Source organism: Salmo salar, chromosome 01 (assembly GCF_965601325.2).
Source record: "Salmo salar chromosome 01, fSalSal1, whole genome shotgun sequence".
NCBI classification, from domain to species: Eukaryota; Metazoa; Chordata; class Actinopteri; order Salmoniformes; family Salmonidae; genus Salmo; species Salmo salar.
The window spans coordinates 1,231,523-1,250,708 of NC_138291.1; the positions used below are offsets into that span (position 1 = coordinate 1,231,523).

The 19,186-nt window shown below is 43.6% G+C and overlaps 1 protein-coding gene across 8 annotated transcripts in view; it reads left to right on the forward strand.

Moving 5' to 3' along the window:
- LOC106610160 (attractin) overlaps window positions 1-19,186 on the forward strand; it is a 200,869-nt gene that overhangs the window by 12,838 nt on the left and 168,845 nt on the right. For all 8 annotated transcript variants that reach the window (XM_045704524.2, XM_045704555.2, XM_045704577.2 and 5 more), the window contains exons 3-6: window positions 3,769-3,882; window positions 5,784-5,912; window positions 10,226-10,428; window positions 12,253-12,421. In XM_045704524.2, the coding sequence (XP_045560480.1) occupies window positions 3,769-3,882; window positions 5,784-5,912; window positions 10,226-10,428; window positions 12,253-12,421 (615 nt within the window). The remainder of the gene's footprint in view (window positions 1-3,768; window positions 3,883-5,783; window positions 5,913-10,225; window positions 10,429-12,252; window positions 12,422-19,186) is intronic.

The following is a 19,186-nucleotide window of genomic DNA, read 5'->3' on the forward strand; positions in this document are numbered from 1 at the left end:
CAAAGGGGGTGGCCGACCCGGTACTGTTCTGGAGGCAAAGGGGGTGGCCGACCCGGTACTGTTCTGGAGGCAAAGGGGGTGGCCGACCCGGTACTGTTCTGGAGGCAAAGGGGGTGGCCGACCCGGTACTGTTCTGGAGGCAAAGGGGGTGGCCCACCCAGTACTAGATGAGTGTACCTAATAAACTGGCCACTGAGTGTGTATTGCCAAGCTTCTCTTAAAGATCAACCAATAATATGTTGCTGTTTATGAATTGAAAGTTATACCAGTGATAAGCTAAGCTTCATAATATGCAGTGATGTTTGTTTTAAATGGTTTTGCTGTTACATTCTCTATGCAAATAGAGATTCTTCATTAAATGAAGCGTGTTAACAGGTTATCGGGCACCAGGTTATCAGCACTTAGCTTCATCCCACTAGTTCATCTTCTGAATCCAAATCACCAGAATGTTGAGAAAAACAAAGTGATGAACTGGACTTCTATAATAATAACTGAATCATCCATGTTGACATCATTCTGCTGTGGGACTCTTAGAAGAGCAGCTAGCTAATGAAGTGAGGACAATCCACTGTCTGTGTCCCGAATGGCTTCCTATTTAGTGAACTACTTTTGACCAGGACCCATAGGGCTCTAATAGGGCTCTGACCAGGACCCATAGGGCTCTAATAGGGCTCTTTGACCAGGACCCATAGGGCTCTAATAGGGCTCTGACCAGGACCCATAGGGCTCTAATAGGACTCTGACCAGGACCCATAGGGCTCTAATAGGGCTCTGACCAGGACCCATAGTGCTCTAATAGGGCTCTCTGACCAGGACCCATAGGGCTCTAATAGGGCTCTTTGACCAGGACCCATAGGGCTCTAATAGGGCTCTTTGACCAGGACCCATAGGGCTCTTTGACCAGGGCCCATAGGGCTCTAATAGGGCTCTGACCAGGACCCATAGGGCTCTAATAGGGCTCTGACCAGGACAAATAGGGCTTTAATAGGGCTCTTTGACCAGGACCCATAGGGCTCTAATAGGGCTCTTTGACCAGGACCTATAGGGCTCTAATAGGGCGCTTTGACCAGGACCCATAGGGCTCTAATAGGGCTCTTTGACCAGGACCCATAGGGCTCTAATAGGGCTCTTTGACCAGGACCCATAGGGCTCTAATAAGGCTCTTTGACCAGGACCCATAGGGCTCTGACCAGGACCCATAGGGCTCTAATAGGGCTCTTTGACCAGGACCCATAGGGCTCTGACCCGGACCTATAGGGCTCTAATAGGGCTCTTTGACCAGGACCCATAGGGCTCTGACCAGGACCCATAGGGCTCTAATAGGGCTCTTTGACCAGGACCCATAGGGCTCTAATAGAGCACTTTGACCAGGACCCATAGGGCACTTTGACCAGGACCCATAGGGCTGTAATAGGGCTCTGGTCTAAAGTAGTGCACTATATAGAGAATAGGGGTCCATTTGGGAGACAGCCAGTCTTCCAGTACAACCCCACTGACCTCCAGCACTGGGAATCTGGTGCTGAGACAGAAGGACATGATTGTGGTTTTGATAGACTACATATCCATGACCATATATGGACAAGATCCCTCTCTTTCCTGACAACCAGTCTCTTTGACCCTTCTGCCTCTGAATGAGGATATTTGTGAACATGTAAAGTATTCCAGAGGTGAAGAGACTGAATTGATTTATTTTTTTACAAACATTGCCAAGTGTTCCATGAGTGTTTACAGTGACAACATTTTGAACACTTGTGGTTTTTTATTTTTAATTTATTTTATTTAACCTTTATTTAACTAGGCAAGTCAGTTAAGAACAAGTTCTTATTTTCAATGACGGCCTAGGAACAGTGGGTTAACGGCCTTGTTCAGGGGCAGAACGACAGATTTGTACCTTGTCAGCTCGGGGATTCGATCTTGCAACCTTTGGGATACTAATCCAACGCTCTAACCACTAGGCTACGCTGCCACCACTCCGCTGAAAACAGTTGAGCATTTCGTGCTTATGGCAATGATTTATCTCTTCAAATTGAACCACATGCCGCTGTGCATTCTATGCCCCAAAACATCCTTTTTAGAGGTCGACCGATTATGAATTTTCAACGCCGATACCGATTATTGGAGGACCCAAAAAAAAAACCTCTACCGATTAATCGGCCGATTTTTGTAATAATGACGATTACAACAATACTGAATGAACACTTATTTTAACTTAATATAAAACATCAATAAAAATCAATTTAGCCTCAGAAATAATGAAACATGTTCAATTTGGTTTAAATAATGCAAAAACAAAGTGTTGGAGAAAAAAGTAAAAGTCCAATATGTGCCATGTAAGAAATCTAACGTTTAAGTTCCTTGCTCAGAACATGGGAACATATGAAAGCTGGTGGTTCCTTTTAACATGAGTCTTCAATATTCCCAGGTAAGAAGTTTTAGGTTGTAGTTATTATAGGAATTATAGGACTATTTCTCTCTATACGATTTGTATTTCATATACCTTTGACTATTGGATGTTCTTATAGGCACTTTAGTATTGCCAGTGTAACAGTATAGCTTCCGTCCCTCTCCTTGCCCCTACCTGGGCTCGGACCAGGAACACATCGACAACAGCCACCCTCGAAGCAGCGTTACCCATGTAGAGCAAGGGGAACAACTACTCCAAGTCTCAGAGCGAGTGACGTTTGAAACGCTATTAGCGCGCACCCGCTAACTAGTTAGCCATTTCACATCGGTTACACCAGCCTAATCTTGGGAGTTGACAGGCTTGAAGTCATAAACAGCGCAATGCATTGCGAAGGGCTGTTTGAATGAATGCTTACGAGCCTGCTGCTGCCTACCACCGCTCAGTCAGACTGCTCTATCAAATATCAAATCATAGACTTCATTATAACATAATAACACACAGAAATACGAGCCCTAGGTCATTAATATGGTCAAATCCGGAAACTATCATCTCGAAAACAAAACGTTTTTCCTGTCAGTGAAATACGGAACCGTTCCGTATTTTATCTAACGGGTGGCATCCATAAGTCTAAATATTCCTGTTACATTGCACAACCTTCAATGTTATGTCATAATTACGTAAAATTCTGGCAAATTAGTTCGCAGCGAGCCAGGCGGCCCAAACTGTTGCATATACCCTGACTGTGTGCAATGAACGCAAAATGACACAATTTCACCTGGTTAATATTGCCTGCTAACCTGGATTTCTTTTAGCTAAATATGCCGGTTTAAAAATATATACTTCTGTGTATTGATTTTAAGAAAGGCATTGATGTTTATGGTTCGGTTCAGTCGCGCAACGATTGTGCTTTTTTCGCAAATGCGCTTTGTTAAATTGATCCCCGAGCTGACAAGGTAAAAATCTGTCGTTCTGCCCCTGAACAAGGCAGTTAACCCACCGTTCCCTGGTAGGTCGTCATTGTAAATAAGAATGTGTTCATAACTGACTTTCCCAGTTAAATAAAGGTCCCCAACAAAAAAAAACATCGGCCAAATCGGCGTCCACAAATACAGATTTCCGATTGTTATGAAGTCTTGAAATCGGCCCTAATTAATCGGCCATTCCGATTAATCGGTCGACCTCTAGTGCATTCTGGGATTCAGCCAATACTTTTTTCAACACCATCCTCAAACTGAACTTCAACCATATCCATGTTTATCTTAACAGTGTCTCCTTGACCTGAGGTTATCCATGTTTAGTTGAACTAAAGGCTAATCATGTTTCTCCAACCAAAGGCCTAACTGTATTCTGTCTCTGTCCTGCAGGCCCAACAGCATCCTCAGACTGAGGTTGGACCACTTTGCTACAGAGTGTAGCTGGGACCACCTGTATGTGTACGATGGTGACTCTATCTACACTCCTCTACTGGCTGCCTTCAGGTGGGTACAGGGAGGGTGGTGGTCCACCTGTATGTGTAGGTGTGGTTGTGGTGATTTGTAGGTAGTGGCGGTGGTGGTTTTAGGTGGTGATTGTAGGTGGTGGTGGTGGTGGTGGTGGTGGTGGTGATTGTAGGTGTACCTTGTATTGGGTTGATAGCAGTGATACCTTGTATTGGGTTGATAGCAGTGGTACCTTGTATTGGGTTGATAGCAGTGGTACCTTGTATTGGGTTGATAGCAGTGGTACCTTGTATTGGGTTGATAGCAGTGATACCTTGTATTGGGTTGATAGCAGTGGTACCTTGTATTGGGTTGATAGCAGTGGTACCTTGTATTGGGTTGATAGCAGTGATACCTTGTATTGGGTTGATAGCAGTGGTACCTTGTATTGGGTTGATAGCAGTGGTACCTTGTATTGGGTTGATAGCAGTGATACCTTGTATTGGGTTGATAGCAGTGGTACCTTGTATTGGGTTGATAGCAGTGGTACTTTGTATTGGGTTGATAGCAGTGGTACCTTGTATTGGGTTGATAGCAGTGGTACCTTGTATTGGGTTGATAGCAGTGATACCTTGTATTGGGTTGATGGCAGTGGTACCTTGTATTGGGTTGATAGCAGTGGTACCTTGTATTGGGTTGATAGCAGTGATACCTTGTATTGGGTTGATAGCAGTGATACCTTGTATTGGGTTGATAGCAGTGGTACCTTGTATTGGGTTGATAGCAGTGGTACCTTGTATTGGGTTGATAGCAGTGATACCTTGTATTGGGTTGATAGCAGTGGTACCTTGTATTGGGTTGATAGCAGTGGTACCTTGTATTGGGTTGATAGCAGTGGTACCTTGTATTGGGTTGATAGCAGTGGTACCTTGTATTGGGTTGATAGCAGTGGTACCTTGTATTGGGTTGATAGCAGTGGTACCTTGTATTGGGTTGATAGCAGTGGTACCTTGTATTGGGTTGATAGCAGTGGTACCTTGTATTGGGTTGATAGCAGTGGTACCTTGTATTGGGTTGATAGCAGTGGTACCTTGTATTGGGTTGATAGCAGTGGTACCTTGTATTGGGTTGATAGCAGTGGTACCTTGTATTGGGTTGATAGCAGTGGTACCTTGTATTGGGTTGATAGCAGTGGTACCTTGTATTGGGTTGATAGCAGTGGTACCTTGTATTGGGTTGATAGCAGTGGTACCTTGTATTGGGTTGATAGCAGTGGTACCTTGTATTGGGTTGATAGCAGTGGTACCTTGTATTGGGTTGATAGCAGTGGTACCTTGTATTGGGTTGATAGCAGTGGTACCTTGTATTGGGTTGATAGCAGTGGTACCTTGTATTGGGTTGATAGCAGTGGTACCTTGTATTGGGTTGATAGCAGTGGTATGACAGTGTGAGGTGCAGTATGAGAGATGTGGAGGGAGAGTTCTCTGTAATGACCTGTTACTCTGAGGTCAACCAGGAGATCCAAGAGGCCTGTTGTTGTCATGATCATAGACATCTGCTCCTCACTGCTGTTCTCAAACTGCATTACTTCAACTGAGGAATGTCTTTCATTGATCCGTTAATGAACCTGCATAATGTTGTTAATGATTTACCTGATGATTTATGTTGTTACAAGAGATGTTGATGTACCTGGTTAACAATAAATTATTGATTTACCTGGTTAACGATAAGTTATTGATTTACCTGGGTAACGATGAATTATTGATTTACCTGGGTAACGGTGAATTATTGATTTACCTGGGTAACGATGAATTATTGATTTACCTGGTTAACGATAAGTTATTGATTTACCTGGGTAACGGTGAATTATTGATTTACCTGGGTAACGGTGAATTATTGATTTACCTGGGTAACGATAAATTATTCAGGGTGTTGATGGGTGTTGTCCGTCCTTGTTGCAGTGGGTTGATAGTTCCTGAGCGCTATGGCAACGAGACGGTTCCGGAGGTGGTTTCACAGTCTGGTTACGCTCTCCTCCACTTCTTCAGCGACGCTGCTTATAACCTGACCGGCTTCAACATCTCATATAGGTAACCTTTAACCCCTGACCTTATAACCTGACTGTGTTCAGCGTCTCCTACAGGTGAGTCTGACCTTGCAGGGCCTCTTCTTAGTAACAGGTGAGTCTGGACAGTAGCTGCAGTAGCTCTTTACCAAAAGAGGAAAAGTGCCACTTTGTTTTGTAAACTGGATCGCTAAATATAAAAGGGAGTAGCAGGAAGAGATAATGCCGTTAGTTAACCAGGCTAACAGGAAGAGATAATGCACTTAGTTAACCAGGCTAACAGGAAGAGATAATGCACTTAGTTAACCAGGCTAACAGGAAGAGATAATGCACTTAGTTAACCAGGCTAACAGGAAGAGATAATGAACTTAGTTAACCAGGATAGCAGGAAGAGATAAAGCAGTTAGTTAACCAGGCTAACAGGAAGAGATAATGCACTTAGTTAACCAGGCTAGCAGGAAGAGATAATGCAGTTAGTTAACCAGGCTAACAGGAAGAGATAATGCACTTAGTTAACCAGGCTAACAGGAAGAGATAATGCCGTTAGTTAAACAGGCTAACAGGAAGAGATAATGCAGTTAGTTAACCAGGCTAACGGGAAGAGATAATGCAGTTAGTTAACCAGGATAACGGGAAGAGATAATGCAGTTAGTTAACCAGGATAACAGGAAGAGATAATGCACTTAGTTAACCAGGCTAACAGGAAGAGATAATGCACTTTGTTAACCAGGATAACAGGAAGAGATAATGCACTTAGTTAACCAGGCTAACAGGAAGAGATAATGCACTTTGTTAACCAGGCTAACGGGGAGAGATAATGCAGTTAGTTAACCAGGCTAACGGGACGGGATAATGCAGTTAGTTAACCAGGCTAACGGGACGGGATAATGCAGTTAGTTAACCAGGCTAACGGGAAAGGATAATGCAGTTAGTTAACCAGGCTAACGGGAAGGGATAATGCAGTTAGTTAACCAGGCTAACGGGAAGGGATAATGCAGTTAGTTAACCAGGCTAACAGGAAGAGATAATGCAGTTAGTTAACCAGGCTAACGGGACGGGATAATGCAGTTAGTTAACCAGGCTAACGGGACGGGATAATGCAGTTAGTTAACCAGGCTAACGGGAAAGGATAATGCAGTTAGTTAACCAGGCTAACGGGAAGGGATAATGCAGTTAGTTAACCAGGCTAACGGGAAGGGATAATGCAGTTAGTTAACCAGGCTAACAGGAAGAGATAATGCAGTTAGTTAACCAGGCTAACGGGACGGGATAATGCAGTTAGTTAACCAGGCTAACGGGACGGGATAATGCAGTTAGTTAACCAGGCTAACGGGAAAGGATAATGCAGTTAGTTAACCAGGCTAACGGGAAGGGATAATGCAGTTAGTTAACCAGGCTAACGGGAAGGGATAATGCAGTTAGTTAACCAGGCTAACAGGAAGAGATAATGCAGTTAGTTAACCAGGCTAACAGGAAGAGATAATGCAGTTAGTTAACCAGGCTAACGGGGAGAGATAATGCAGTTAGTTAACCAGGCTAACGGGACGGGATAATGCAGTTAGTTAACCAGGCTAACGGGACGGGATAATGCAGTTAGTTAACCAGGCTAACGGGACGGGATAATGCAGTTAGTTAACCAGGCTAACGGGAAGGGATAATGCAGTTAGTTAACCAGGCTAACAGGAAGAGATAATGCAGTTAGTTAACCAGGATAACAGGAAGAGATAATGAAGTTAGTTAACCAGGCTAACAGGAAGAGATAATGAACTTAGTTAACCAGGCTTGTTAGCCCTGACCCCCAACATCTTTGAAGGGCACAACACAAACGACCCAGAGTTCTGCTGGGTACTGGTCCTGTCTCCATGGTGATGCACTGAGAAACGGATCAAAGAAAGCTCCTCGGGCCCCAGTGTCTCTCTCTCTCTGTAGTGTCTCATCTGGCCCCAGTGTCTCTCTCTCTCTGTGTACAGTGGGGGGAAAAAGTAGTTGATCCCCTGCTGATTTTGTACGTTTGCCCACTGACAAAGAAAGGATCAGTCTATAATTTTAATGGTAGGTTTATTTGAACAGTGAAAGACAGAATAACAACACAAATATCCAGAAAAACGCATGTCAGAAATGTCATAAATTTATTTGCATTTTAATGAGGGAAATAAGTATTTGACCCCCTCTCAATCAGAAAGATTTCTGGGGTCCAGGTGTCTTTTATACAGGTAACGAGCTGAGATTAGGAGCACACTCTTAAAGGGAGTGCTCCTAATCTCAGTTTGTTACCTGTATAAAAGACACCTGTCCACAGAAGCAATCAATCAATCAGATTCCAAACTCTCCACCATGGCCAAGACCAAAGAGCTCTCCAAGGATGTCAGGGACAAGATTGTATAACTACACAAGGCTGGAATGGGCTACAAGACCATCGCCAAGCAGCTTGGTGAGAAGGTGACAACAGTTGGTGCGATTATTTGCAAATGGAAGAAACACAAAAGAACTGTCAATCTCCCTCGGCCTGGGGCTCCATGCAAGATCTCACCTCGTGGAGTTGCAATGATCATGAGAACGGTGAGGAATCAGCCCAGAACTACACGGGAGGATCTTGTCAATGATCTCAAGGCAGCTGGGACCATAGTCACCAAGAAAACAATTGCTAACACACTACGCCGTGAAGGACTGAAATCCTGCAGCGCCCCCAAGGTCCCCCTGCTCAAGAAAGCACATATACATGCCCGTCTGAAGTTTGCCAATGAATATCTGAATGATTCAGAGGACAACTGGGTGAAAGTGTTGTGGTCAGATGAGACCAAAATGGAGCTCTATGGCATCAACTCAACTCGCCCTGTTTTGAGGAGGAGGAATGCTGCCTATGACCCCAAGAACACCACCGTCAAACATGGAGGTGGAAACATTATGCTTTGGGTGTGTTTTTCTGCTAAGGGGACAGGACAGCTTCACCGCATCAAAGGACGGGGCCATGTACCATCAAATCTTGGGTGAGAAGCTCCTTCCCTCAGCCAGGGCATTGAAAATGGGTCGTGGATGGGTATTCCAGCATGACAATGACCCAAAACACACGGCCAAGGCAACAAAGGAGTGGCTCAAGAAGAAGCACATTAAGGTCCTGGAGTGGCCTAGCCAGTCTCCAGACCTTAATCCCATAGAAAATCTGTGGAGGGAGCTGAAGGTTCGAGTTGCCAAACGTCAGCCTCGAAACCTTAATGACTTGGAGAAGATCTGCAAAGAGGAGTGGGACAAAATCCCTCCTGAGATGTGTGCAAACCTGGTGGCAAACTACAAGAAACGTCTGACCTCTGTGATTGCCAACAAGGGTTTTGCCACCAAGTACTAAGTCATGTTTTGCAGAGGGGTCAAATACTTATTTCCCTCATTAAAATGCAAATCAATTTATAACATTTTTGACATGCGTTTTTCTGGATTTTTTTGTTGTTATTCTGTCTCTCACTGTTCAAATAAACCTACTATTAAAATTATAGACTGATCATTTCTTTGTCAGTGAGCAAACGTACAAAATCAGCAGGGGATCAAATACTTTTTTCCCCCCACTGCAGTGTCTCATTGGGCCCTAGTCTCTCTCTGTCTCTCTCTGTCTCTCTCTGTCTCGTCTCGTCTCATTGGGCCCCAGTGTCTCTCTCTCTCTGTAGTGTCTCATTGGGCCCCAGTGTCTGTCTCTCTCTCTCTCTCTCTCTCTCTCTCTCTGTAGTGTCTCATTGGGCCCCAGTGTCTCTCTCTCTCTCTCTCTCTCTCTCTCTCTCTCTCTCTCTCTCTCTCTCTCTCTGTAGTGTCTCATCTGGCCCCAGTGTGTCTCTGTCTCTCTCTCTCTCTCTCTCTGTCTCTCTGTCTCTCTGTCTCTCTCTCTGTCTCTCTCTCTGTCTCTCTCTCTGTCTCTCTCTCTGTCTCTCTCTCTCTCTCTCTCTCTCTCGCTCTCTCTCTCTCTCTCTCGCTCTCTCTCTCGCTCTCTCTCTCGCTCTCTCTCTGTCTCGTCTCATTGGGCCCCAGTGTGTATCAAAGAGCCCAAACACCAAACCTGTCTACTGCTGCAGTCAGAATAACATGAAATAGAAGCAGACTGTCTCACTACTCATCTATTGCTGTCGTTCTACAATATTTGATGTTGTAGAGTTTCATATTATGATCCTCTTTGCCTCCTCCTCCCTCATTAGCATACATCATTACACTTGATTAAACAATGAATCAGTATATTTAAATCCCTTCTAATCTCATCCGACCATCATTCTCTTTCTCACCCCCCCCCCCCTCCCCCAGGGTGAACACATTCTTACCCCTGTGTTATTTTTCTCTCTCTGTCTCACCCCCCTCCCCCAGGGTGAACACGTGCCCTAACAACTGTTCAGGCCGAGGGGAGTGTCGCGTTGGGAACTTAACAGGTGCTGTTTATTGTGACTGTGAATCCAATTGGAAGGGCGAGGCCTGTGATGTCCCTTACTGCCTGTCAGACTGTGGTTGGCCTGACAGGGGACACTGCCTTCAGGACACAAAGACATGTCGATGCCAACCTGGGTGGCAAGGTGGGCACAGTCTCTATCTAACTACAAGGCCCCTATTCAATAATCATTTCAGAGTATGTATGCTTCTCTAGGATTGGCAAACTGATTCTAGATCAGCACTCTGACCCTCAGCCACTAATGTTATTGACCTCTGTGTTCTACCTATAAGAGACTCATCACATTGTCTATGAACTTCTACATACAGTTGAAGTCGGAAGTTTACATACACTTGGGAGCAATTTCCAAATGCCTGAAGGTACCACGTTCATCTGAACAAACAATAGTACGTATAAACACCATGGGACCACGCAGCCGTCATACCGCTCAGGAAGGAGACTCATTCTGTCTCCTAGAGATGAACGTACTTTGGTGCGAAAAGTGCAAATCAATCCCAGAACAACAGCAAAGGACCTTGTAAAGATGCTGGAGGAAACAGGTACAAAAGTATCTATATCCACAGTAAAACGAGTCTTATATCAACATAACCTGAAAGGCTGCTCAGCAAGGAAGAAGCCACTGTTCCAAAACCGCCATAAAAAAGCCAGACTACGGTTTGCAACTGCAAATGGTGACAAAGATCGTACTTTCTGGAGAAATATCCTCTGGTCTGATGAAACAAAAATAGAACTGTTTGGCCATAATGACCATCGTTATGTTTGAAGGAAAAAGGGAGATGCTTGCAAGCCGAAGAACACCATCCCAACTGTGAAGCATGGGGGTGGCAGCATCATGTTGTGGGGGTGCTTTGCTGCAGGAGGGACTGGTGCACTTCACAAAACAGATGGCATTGTGAGGAAGGAAAATGATGTGAATATATTGAAGCAAAATCTCAAGACATCAGTCAGGAAGTTAAAGCTTGGTCGCAAATGGGTCTTCCAAATGGACAACGACCCCAAGCATACTTCCAAAGTTGTGGCAAAATGGCTTAAGTAGAAAGTCAAGGTATTGGAGTGGCCATCACAAAGCCCTGATCTCTATCCTATAGAACATTTGTGGGCAGAACTGAAAAAGCGTGTGCGAGCAAGGAGGCCTACAAACCTGACTCAGTTACACCAGCTCTGCCAGGAGGACTGGGCCAAAATTCTTGTGGAAGGCTACCTGAACCCTTTGACCCAAGTTAAACAATTTAACCTCACTAGGGTAGGGGGCACCTGGAGTGACACTTACAATGAATAGGCCTACTTCTTCATTTCTCAATAGAAAAACATCGAACAATTTCTAAAGAATGTTGACATCTAGTGGAAGCCATAGGAACTGCAACCAGGTTCCTAATAATAAGTGAGTCCCAAAAGAAAACTATTGGAAAATCCTATGACCTCAAAAAAAAATTCCCCTGGATGGTTTGTCCTCGGGGTTTCGCCTGCCAAATCAGTTCTGTTATACTCACAGATGTTATTTTAACAGTTTTAGAAACTTTTGTGTTTTCTATCCAAATCTACCAATTATATGCACATCCTAGCTTCTGGGCCTGAGTAACAGGCAGTTTACTTTGGGCACGCTTTTCATCCGGATGTCAAAATACTGCCCCCTACCCCAGAGAGGTTAACAAGACATTTGTGGAGTGGTAGAAAAACTAGTTTTAATGACTCCAACCTAAGTGTATGTAAACTTCCGTCTTCAAATGTATGTTTATTTTTTTAAATATGATGTATTGTCTACGTAAGTGATAGTCTGCATATTACCAGGCTAGTCGTGGAGACCAGGCTGGTCGCGGAGACCAGGCTAGTCGCGGAGACCAGGCTAGTCGCGGAGACCAGGCTTGTCGTGGAGACCAGGCTAGTCGTGGAGACCAGGCTAGTCGTGGAGATCTAATCCGTCACTCATCCATCTTCTCTTCCCCATCAGGTCCAGGCTGCTCTGTGTCCGTCCCAGCCAACTCCTCGTTCTGGCAGCGGGAGGAGTACCCCGAGCCAGGTCTGGCCAGGGCTTCCCACAAGGCTGTAGTGGACCAGGGGATCATGTGGGTCATCGGGGGTTACGTCTTCAACTCCTCAGACTACCAGATGATTACAGCGTAAGTACTGTGTTTATATTTATTATGGATCCACATTAGTTCCTGTCAAGGCAGCAGCTACTCTTCCTGGGGTTTATTATGGATCCCCATTTGTTCCTGCCAAGGCAGCAGCTACTCTTCCTGGGGTACAGCAACATTAAGGCAGTTGTACAATTGTAAAAACATTACAACACATTAATTACAGATTCACAACAGATTCCACAACACAATACACTGTGTGCCCTCAGACCCCTACTCTACTTCCACACATCTACAACACAAAATCCATCTGTGTATAGTGTGTGTGTTTATTCATGTGTCTGTGCCTATGTTTGTGTCTCTTCACAGTCCCCGCTGTTCCATAAGGTGTATTTTTATCTGTTTTATGAATCTGATTCTACCGCTGCATCAGTTACCTGATGTGGAATAGAGTTCCATGTAGTCATGGCTCTATGTAGGACTGTGCTCCTCCCATAGTCTGTTCTGGACCTGGGGACTGTGAAGAGACCTCTGGTGGCATGTCTTGTGGGGTATGTGTGGGGTGTCTGAGCTGTGTGCCACTAGTTCAAAAAGACAGCTTGGGTGCATTCAACATGGCAATACCTCTCACAATTACAAGTAGTGATGAAGTCAATTTCCTCCACTTTTAGCCAGGAGAGATTGACATGCATATTATTAATGTTAGCTCTCTGCGTACAGCCGTGCTGCCCTGTTCTGAGCTAATTGCAATTTTCCTAAGTCCCGTTTGTGGCACCTGACCACACGACTGAACAGTAGTCCAGGTGCGACAAAACTAGGGCCTGTAGGACCTGCCTTGTTGATAGTGCTGTTAAGAAGGTAGAAACTAGGGTCTGTAGGACCTGCCTTGTTGATAGTGCTGTTAAGGTAGAGACTAGGGCCTGTAGGACCTGCCTTGTTGATAGTGCTGTTAAGGTAGAGACTAGGGCCTGTAGGACCTGCCTTGTTGATAGTGTTGTTAAGAAGGTAGAAACTAGGGCCTGTAGGACCTGCCTTGTTGATAGTGCTGTTAAGAAGGTAGAAACTAGGGCCTGTAGGACCTGCCTTGTTGATAGTGCTGTTAAGAAGGTAGAAACTAGGGCCTGTAGGACCTGCCTTGTTGATAGTGTTGTTAAGAAGGTAGAAACTAGGGCCTGTAGGACCTGCCTTGTTGATAGTGCCGTTAAGAAGGTAGAAACTAGGGCCTGTAGGACCTGCCTTGTTGATAGTGCTGTTAAGAAGGTAGAAACTAGGGCCTGTAGGACCTGCCTTGTTGATAGTGCCGTTATTAAGAAGGTAGAAACTAGGGCCTGTAGGACCTGCCTTGTTGATAGTGCCGTTATTAAGAAGGTAGAAACTAGGGCCTGTAGGACCTGCCTTGTTGATAGTGCCGTTATTAAGAAGGTAGAAACTAGGGCCTGTAGGACCAGCCTTGTTGATAGTGCCGTAACCTGTTGGGGCTAGGGTGCAGTATTGAGAATTTGGTAAAAAATATGTGCCCATTTTTAACTGCCTCCTACACCAACTCAGAAGCTAGGATATGCATATTATTACCATATTTAGATAGAAAACACTCTGAATTTTCTAAAACTGTTTGAATGGTGTCTGTAAGTATAACAAAACTCATATGGCAGGCAAAAACCTGAGAAAAAAATAATAATTTTGTGGCTGTACTATTTCTTTTGAGTCATTGTTATTAGATACCACAGTGAGAAAGGATTCATTTCGCACTTCCTACGGCTTCCACTAGATGTCAACAATCTTTATAAAGTTGTTTGAAGCGTGAACTTTGTTGAAAGAAACCACATTTGTTGTGGACATGGGATTCCTGGAAGTGCCAATGGATGAAGATAATCAAAGGTAAGGGATTATTGACAATAGTAATTTTGATATTACATGGTTACAAGATGGTGCTAACCTGAATAGCCTAGCCTATTGTTCTTAGCACAGCATCCGGTTTATTGCAAATTGTGATTTCCCAGTAAAGTTATTTTGAAATCTGGCAATGCAGTAGCATTTACGTAATGTTAAACTATGAATATTTGAATGACAATATTATAATTCACCAATGTTTTCGAATAGTAATTTTGTAATTTGTAACGTTGTTCACCGGAAGCATTTGAGAGAAAAAAAAAATCTGAATTTCACCGCTACTGTAAAATGCTGATTTTGGATATAAATATGAACTTGATGGAACAAAAAATGCATGTATTGTATAACATAATGTCTTAGGAGTGTCATCTGAGGAAGATTGTCAAAGGTTAGTGCATAATTCTAGCTGGTTATCCGCTTTTGGTGACGCCTGTCTTTGAATTGACAAAACATTACACACAGCTATTTTCAATGTACTCTCCTAACATAACCTAACTTTATGCTTTCGCCGTAAAGCCTCTTTGAAATAGGACAATGTGGTTGGATTTAGGAGATGTTTATCTTTCAAATTGTGAGAAATAGTTGATTGTTTGAGAAATTGAAATTATTAGATTCTTGCAGTTTTGAATTTCCCGCCATGGTCTCTTGACAATGAATCCCTATACCGGGATAAGATCCCCAACTAGTTTTAAGAAGGTAGAAACTAGGGCCTGTAGGACCTGCCTTGTTGATAGTGCCGTTAAGAAGGTAGAAACTAGGGCCTGTAGGACCTGCCTTGTTGATACTGTTGTTAAGAAGGTAGAAACTAGGGCCTGTAGGACCTGCCTTGTTGATAGTGCCGTTAAGAAGGTAGAAACTAGGGCTTGTAGGACCTGCCTTGTTGATAGTGCTGTTAAGAAGGTAGAAACTAGGGCCTGTAGGACCTGCCTTGTTGATAGTGTTGTTAAGAAGGTAGAAACTAGGACCTGTAGGACCTGCCTTGCTGATAGTGCTGTTAAGAAGGTAGAAACTAGGGCCTGTAGGACCTGCCTTGTTGATAGTGTTGTTGAGAAGGTAGAAACTAGGGCCTGTAGGACCTGCCTTGTTGATAGTGTTGTTAAGAAGGTAGAAACTAGGGCCTGTAGGACCTGTCTTGTTGATAGTGTTGTTAAGAAGGTAGAAACTAGGGCCTGTAGGACCTGCTTTGTTGATAGTGTTGTTAAGAAGGTAGAAACTAGGGCCTGTAGGACCTGCCTTGTTGATAGTGTTGTTAAGAAGGTAGAAACTAGGGCCTGTAGGACCTGCCTTGCTGATAGTGTTGTTAAGAAGGCAGAGCAGCGCTTTATTATGGACAGACTTCTCCCCATCTTAGCTGCTGTTGTATCAATATGTTTTGACCATGACAGTTTACAATCCAGGGTTACTCCAAGCAGTTTAGTCACCTCAACTTGCTCAATTTCCACATTTTTCATTAGAAGATTTGGTTGAGGTTCAGGGTTTAGTGAATGATTTGTCCCAAATACAATGCTTTTAATATTTAGGACTTTATTTATTTTATTATTTATTTATTTAGGCTTTTAGTTTTAGACATATTTAGATCTAACTTATTCCTTGCCACACACTCGGAATCTAACTGCAGCTCTTTGTTAATTGTTGCAGTCATTTAGTAGCTGATGTGTTAGGTTTTTCCGTATACATAGACACACAGGCTTTACTCAAAGCCAGTGGCATGTCGTTAATAAGATTGAAAAGTGTAAGGGGCCTAGACAACTGCCCTGAGGAATGCCTGATTCTACCTGAATTATTTTTGAGAGGCTTCCATTAAAGAACACCCTCGGTGTTCTGTTAGACAGGGAATTCTTTATCCACGATTATAGCAGGGGGTGTAAAGTCAGAACACACACCTTTTTCCAGCAACAGACTGCGATTGATGATGTCAAAAGCCGCACTGAAGTCTAACAAAACAATCTCAACAATAATTTTATCATCAGCCAATCATCAGTCATTTGTGTAAGTTCTGTGCTTGTTGAGTGTCCTTCCCTATTAGCATGCTGAAAGTCTGTTGTCCATTTGTTTTCTGTGAAATAGCATTGTATCTTCCCCAGAAGTTTACTAAGGGTTGGTAACAGGCTGATTGCTCGGCTATTTGAGCCAGTAAAGGGGGCTTTACTATTCTTAGGTAGCAGAATGACTTTAGCTTCCCTCCAGGTCTTAGGGCACTGCTCTCTAGTAGGCTTAAATTGAAGATATGGCAAATGTGAGTGGCAATATCGTCCGCTATTATCCTCAGTAATTTTCCATACAGATTGTCAGACCCTGGTGGCTTGTCATTGTTGATAGACAACAACAAAACATTCACCTCTTCCATACTGACTTTATGGTGTTCAAAAGTACAATTCTTATCTTTTCATAATTCGGTCAGATATACTTGTATGTGTAGTGTCAGCGTTTGTTGCTGGCGTGGCTGGCATGTCATGCCCAAGATTGTTAATCTTGCCAATAAAAAAGGAATTAAAGTAGTTGCCATATCTTTTGCCTCTACCCTCATCAATCCAAGGGGATTTAACAGTTTTTAGTAATTTTATTAAAGGGTGAATGCTTATTAGTAACTGGAATAAGCAATTGCAGCGTTTGGTTGCTCCTCATTACACACCACAGACCAGCAAATATTCTTTACATCATCAACATTGGGATCACTACAAAACTTATTGTGTGATCTCATATACACTACATTAGGCCCAGCCTTTGGAACTTTGGTTTTCCTAAATATGTCTGCTATATTGTGATCAATACATCCGATGGATTTTTATACCGCTTTAAAGCAAATTTTTGCTGCATTAGTAAAGATGTGATGAATACATGTTGATGATCATGTGCTGTTTGTAACTACCCTGGTAGGTTGAATGATTACCTGAACCAGGTTTTTTTTCTTGAGTCGGCAGCTTGATGAAAGTCTATGATGCCATCCGTACTATTGGCCAATGTACAATCGCTGGATAATCAATTGGACGGACTAAAAGCACGTACATCCTACCAACGGGACATTAAAAACCGTAATATCTTATGTTTCACCGAGTCATGGCTGAACGACAACATGCGGTACATATAGTTGGCAGGTTATGCACTGTATCGGCAGGATAGAACAGCAGCCTCTACGACAAGGGGTGGCGGTCTATGTATATTTGTAAACAACAGCTGGTGCACGATATCTAAGGAAGTCTCGAGGTTTTGCTCGCCTGAGGTAGACTATCTCATGATAAGCTGTATACCACACTATCTACCTAGAGAGTTTTCATCTGTATTTTTCATAGCGGTCTACATACCACCACAGATCGATGCTGGCACTAAGACCACACTCAATGAGCTGTATACGGCCATAAGCAAACAGGAAAACACTCATCCAGAGGCGGCGCTCCTAGTGGCCAGGGACTTTAATGCAGGGAAACTTAAATCCGTTTTGCCTAATTTATATCAGCATGTTAAATGTGCAACCAGAGGGAAGAAAACTCTAGACCACCTTTACTCCACACACAGAGACGCGTACAAAGCTCTCCCTCGCCCTCCATTTGGCAAATCTGACCATAATTCTATCCTCCTGATTCCTGCTTACAAGCAGAAATTAAAGCAGGAAGCACCAGTGACTCTGTCAATAAAAAAGTGGTCAGATGAAGCAGATGCTAAGCTACAGGACTGTTTTGCTAGCACAGACTGGAATATGTTCTGGGATTCTTCCGATGGCATTGGGGAGTACACCACATCAGTCACTAGCTTCATCAATAAGTGCATCGATGATGTCGTCCCCACAGTGACTGTACGTACATAACCCAACCAGAAGCCATGAATTACAGGCAACATCTGCACTGAGCTAAAGGGTAGAGCTGCCGCTTTCAAAGAGCGGGACTCTAACCCGGAAGCTTATATGAAATCCCGCTATGCCCCCCGACAAACCATCAAACAGGCAAAGTGTCGATACAGGACTAAGATCGAATCCTACTACACTAGCTCTGACGCTTGTCGGATGTGGCAGGGCTTGCAAACTATTACAGACTACAAAGGGAAGCATAGCTGAGAGCTGCCCAGTGACACCAGCCTACCAGACGAGCTGAATTACTTCTATGCTCGCTTCGAGGCAAGTAACACTGTTGTATTCGGCGCATGTGACAATTAAAAATGAATTTTATTTGATTTTGATTTCCCACGTATTATCCAGATACTGACCGTTAGCACTTGGTGGTCTATAGCAGCTTCCCACCAGAATGGGCTTTAGGTGAGGCAGATGATCCTGTAGCCATATTACTTCAACAGTATTTAACATTATCCAGATACTGACTGTAAGCACTTGGTGGTCTATAGCAGCTTCCCACAAGAATGGGCTTTAGGTGAGGCAGATGGACCTGTAGCCATATTACTTCAACAGTATTTAACATGAGATCCTCTCTAATATTTACAGGAATGAGGTTCTTAATATAGGGCGCATTACCACCCTCCATTGGCATTTCTGTGTTTTCTGTAGATGTGGTAGCAATACATGTTTATAACATGTATTGCTACCACTGTATTATCTATGTGAGTTACAGAGATAGTCAGAAAATGAATGTGATCTGTTACTAGCAAGTTATTGACTTCATGAACCTTGTTTCTTAGGCTACATATGTTAACTTGGGCTATTTTTTTTTTTCTGGGATGCTTGCTTCTTTTCATTGCTTTACTGGGAATCTTAGCGGCAGTAGACATGCTGATGTTATTTATGTTAGTGCAGGGTGAGCTGCACACAGTGGACTTCCTACTAGGGCACACCGCCTCAGCGCTAACAGTATCTCTGGCTCATAGGGACATGATTACTAAATACAATATATGTGGGATCAGCAGAGGCATTCAGGGCAGTAAGACAGACATAAATTAGGTTACTACAGTGTCTTCCTATGCCCTTGGGATAAT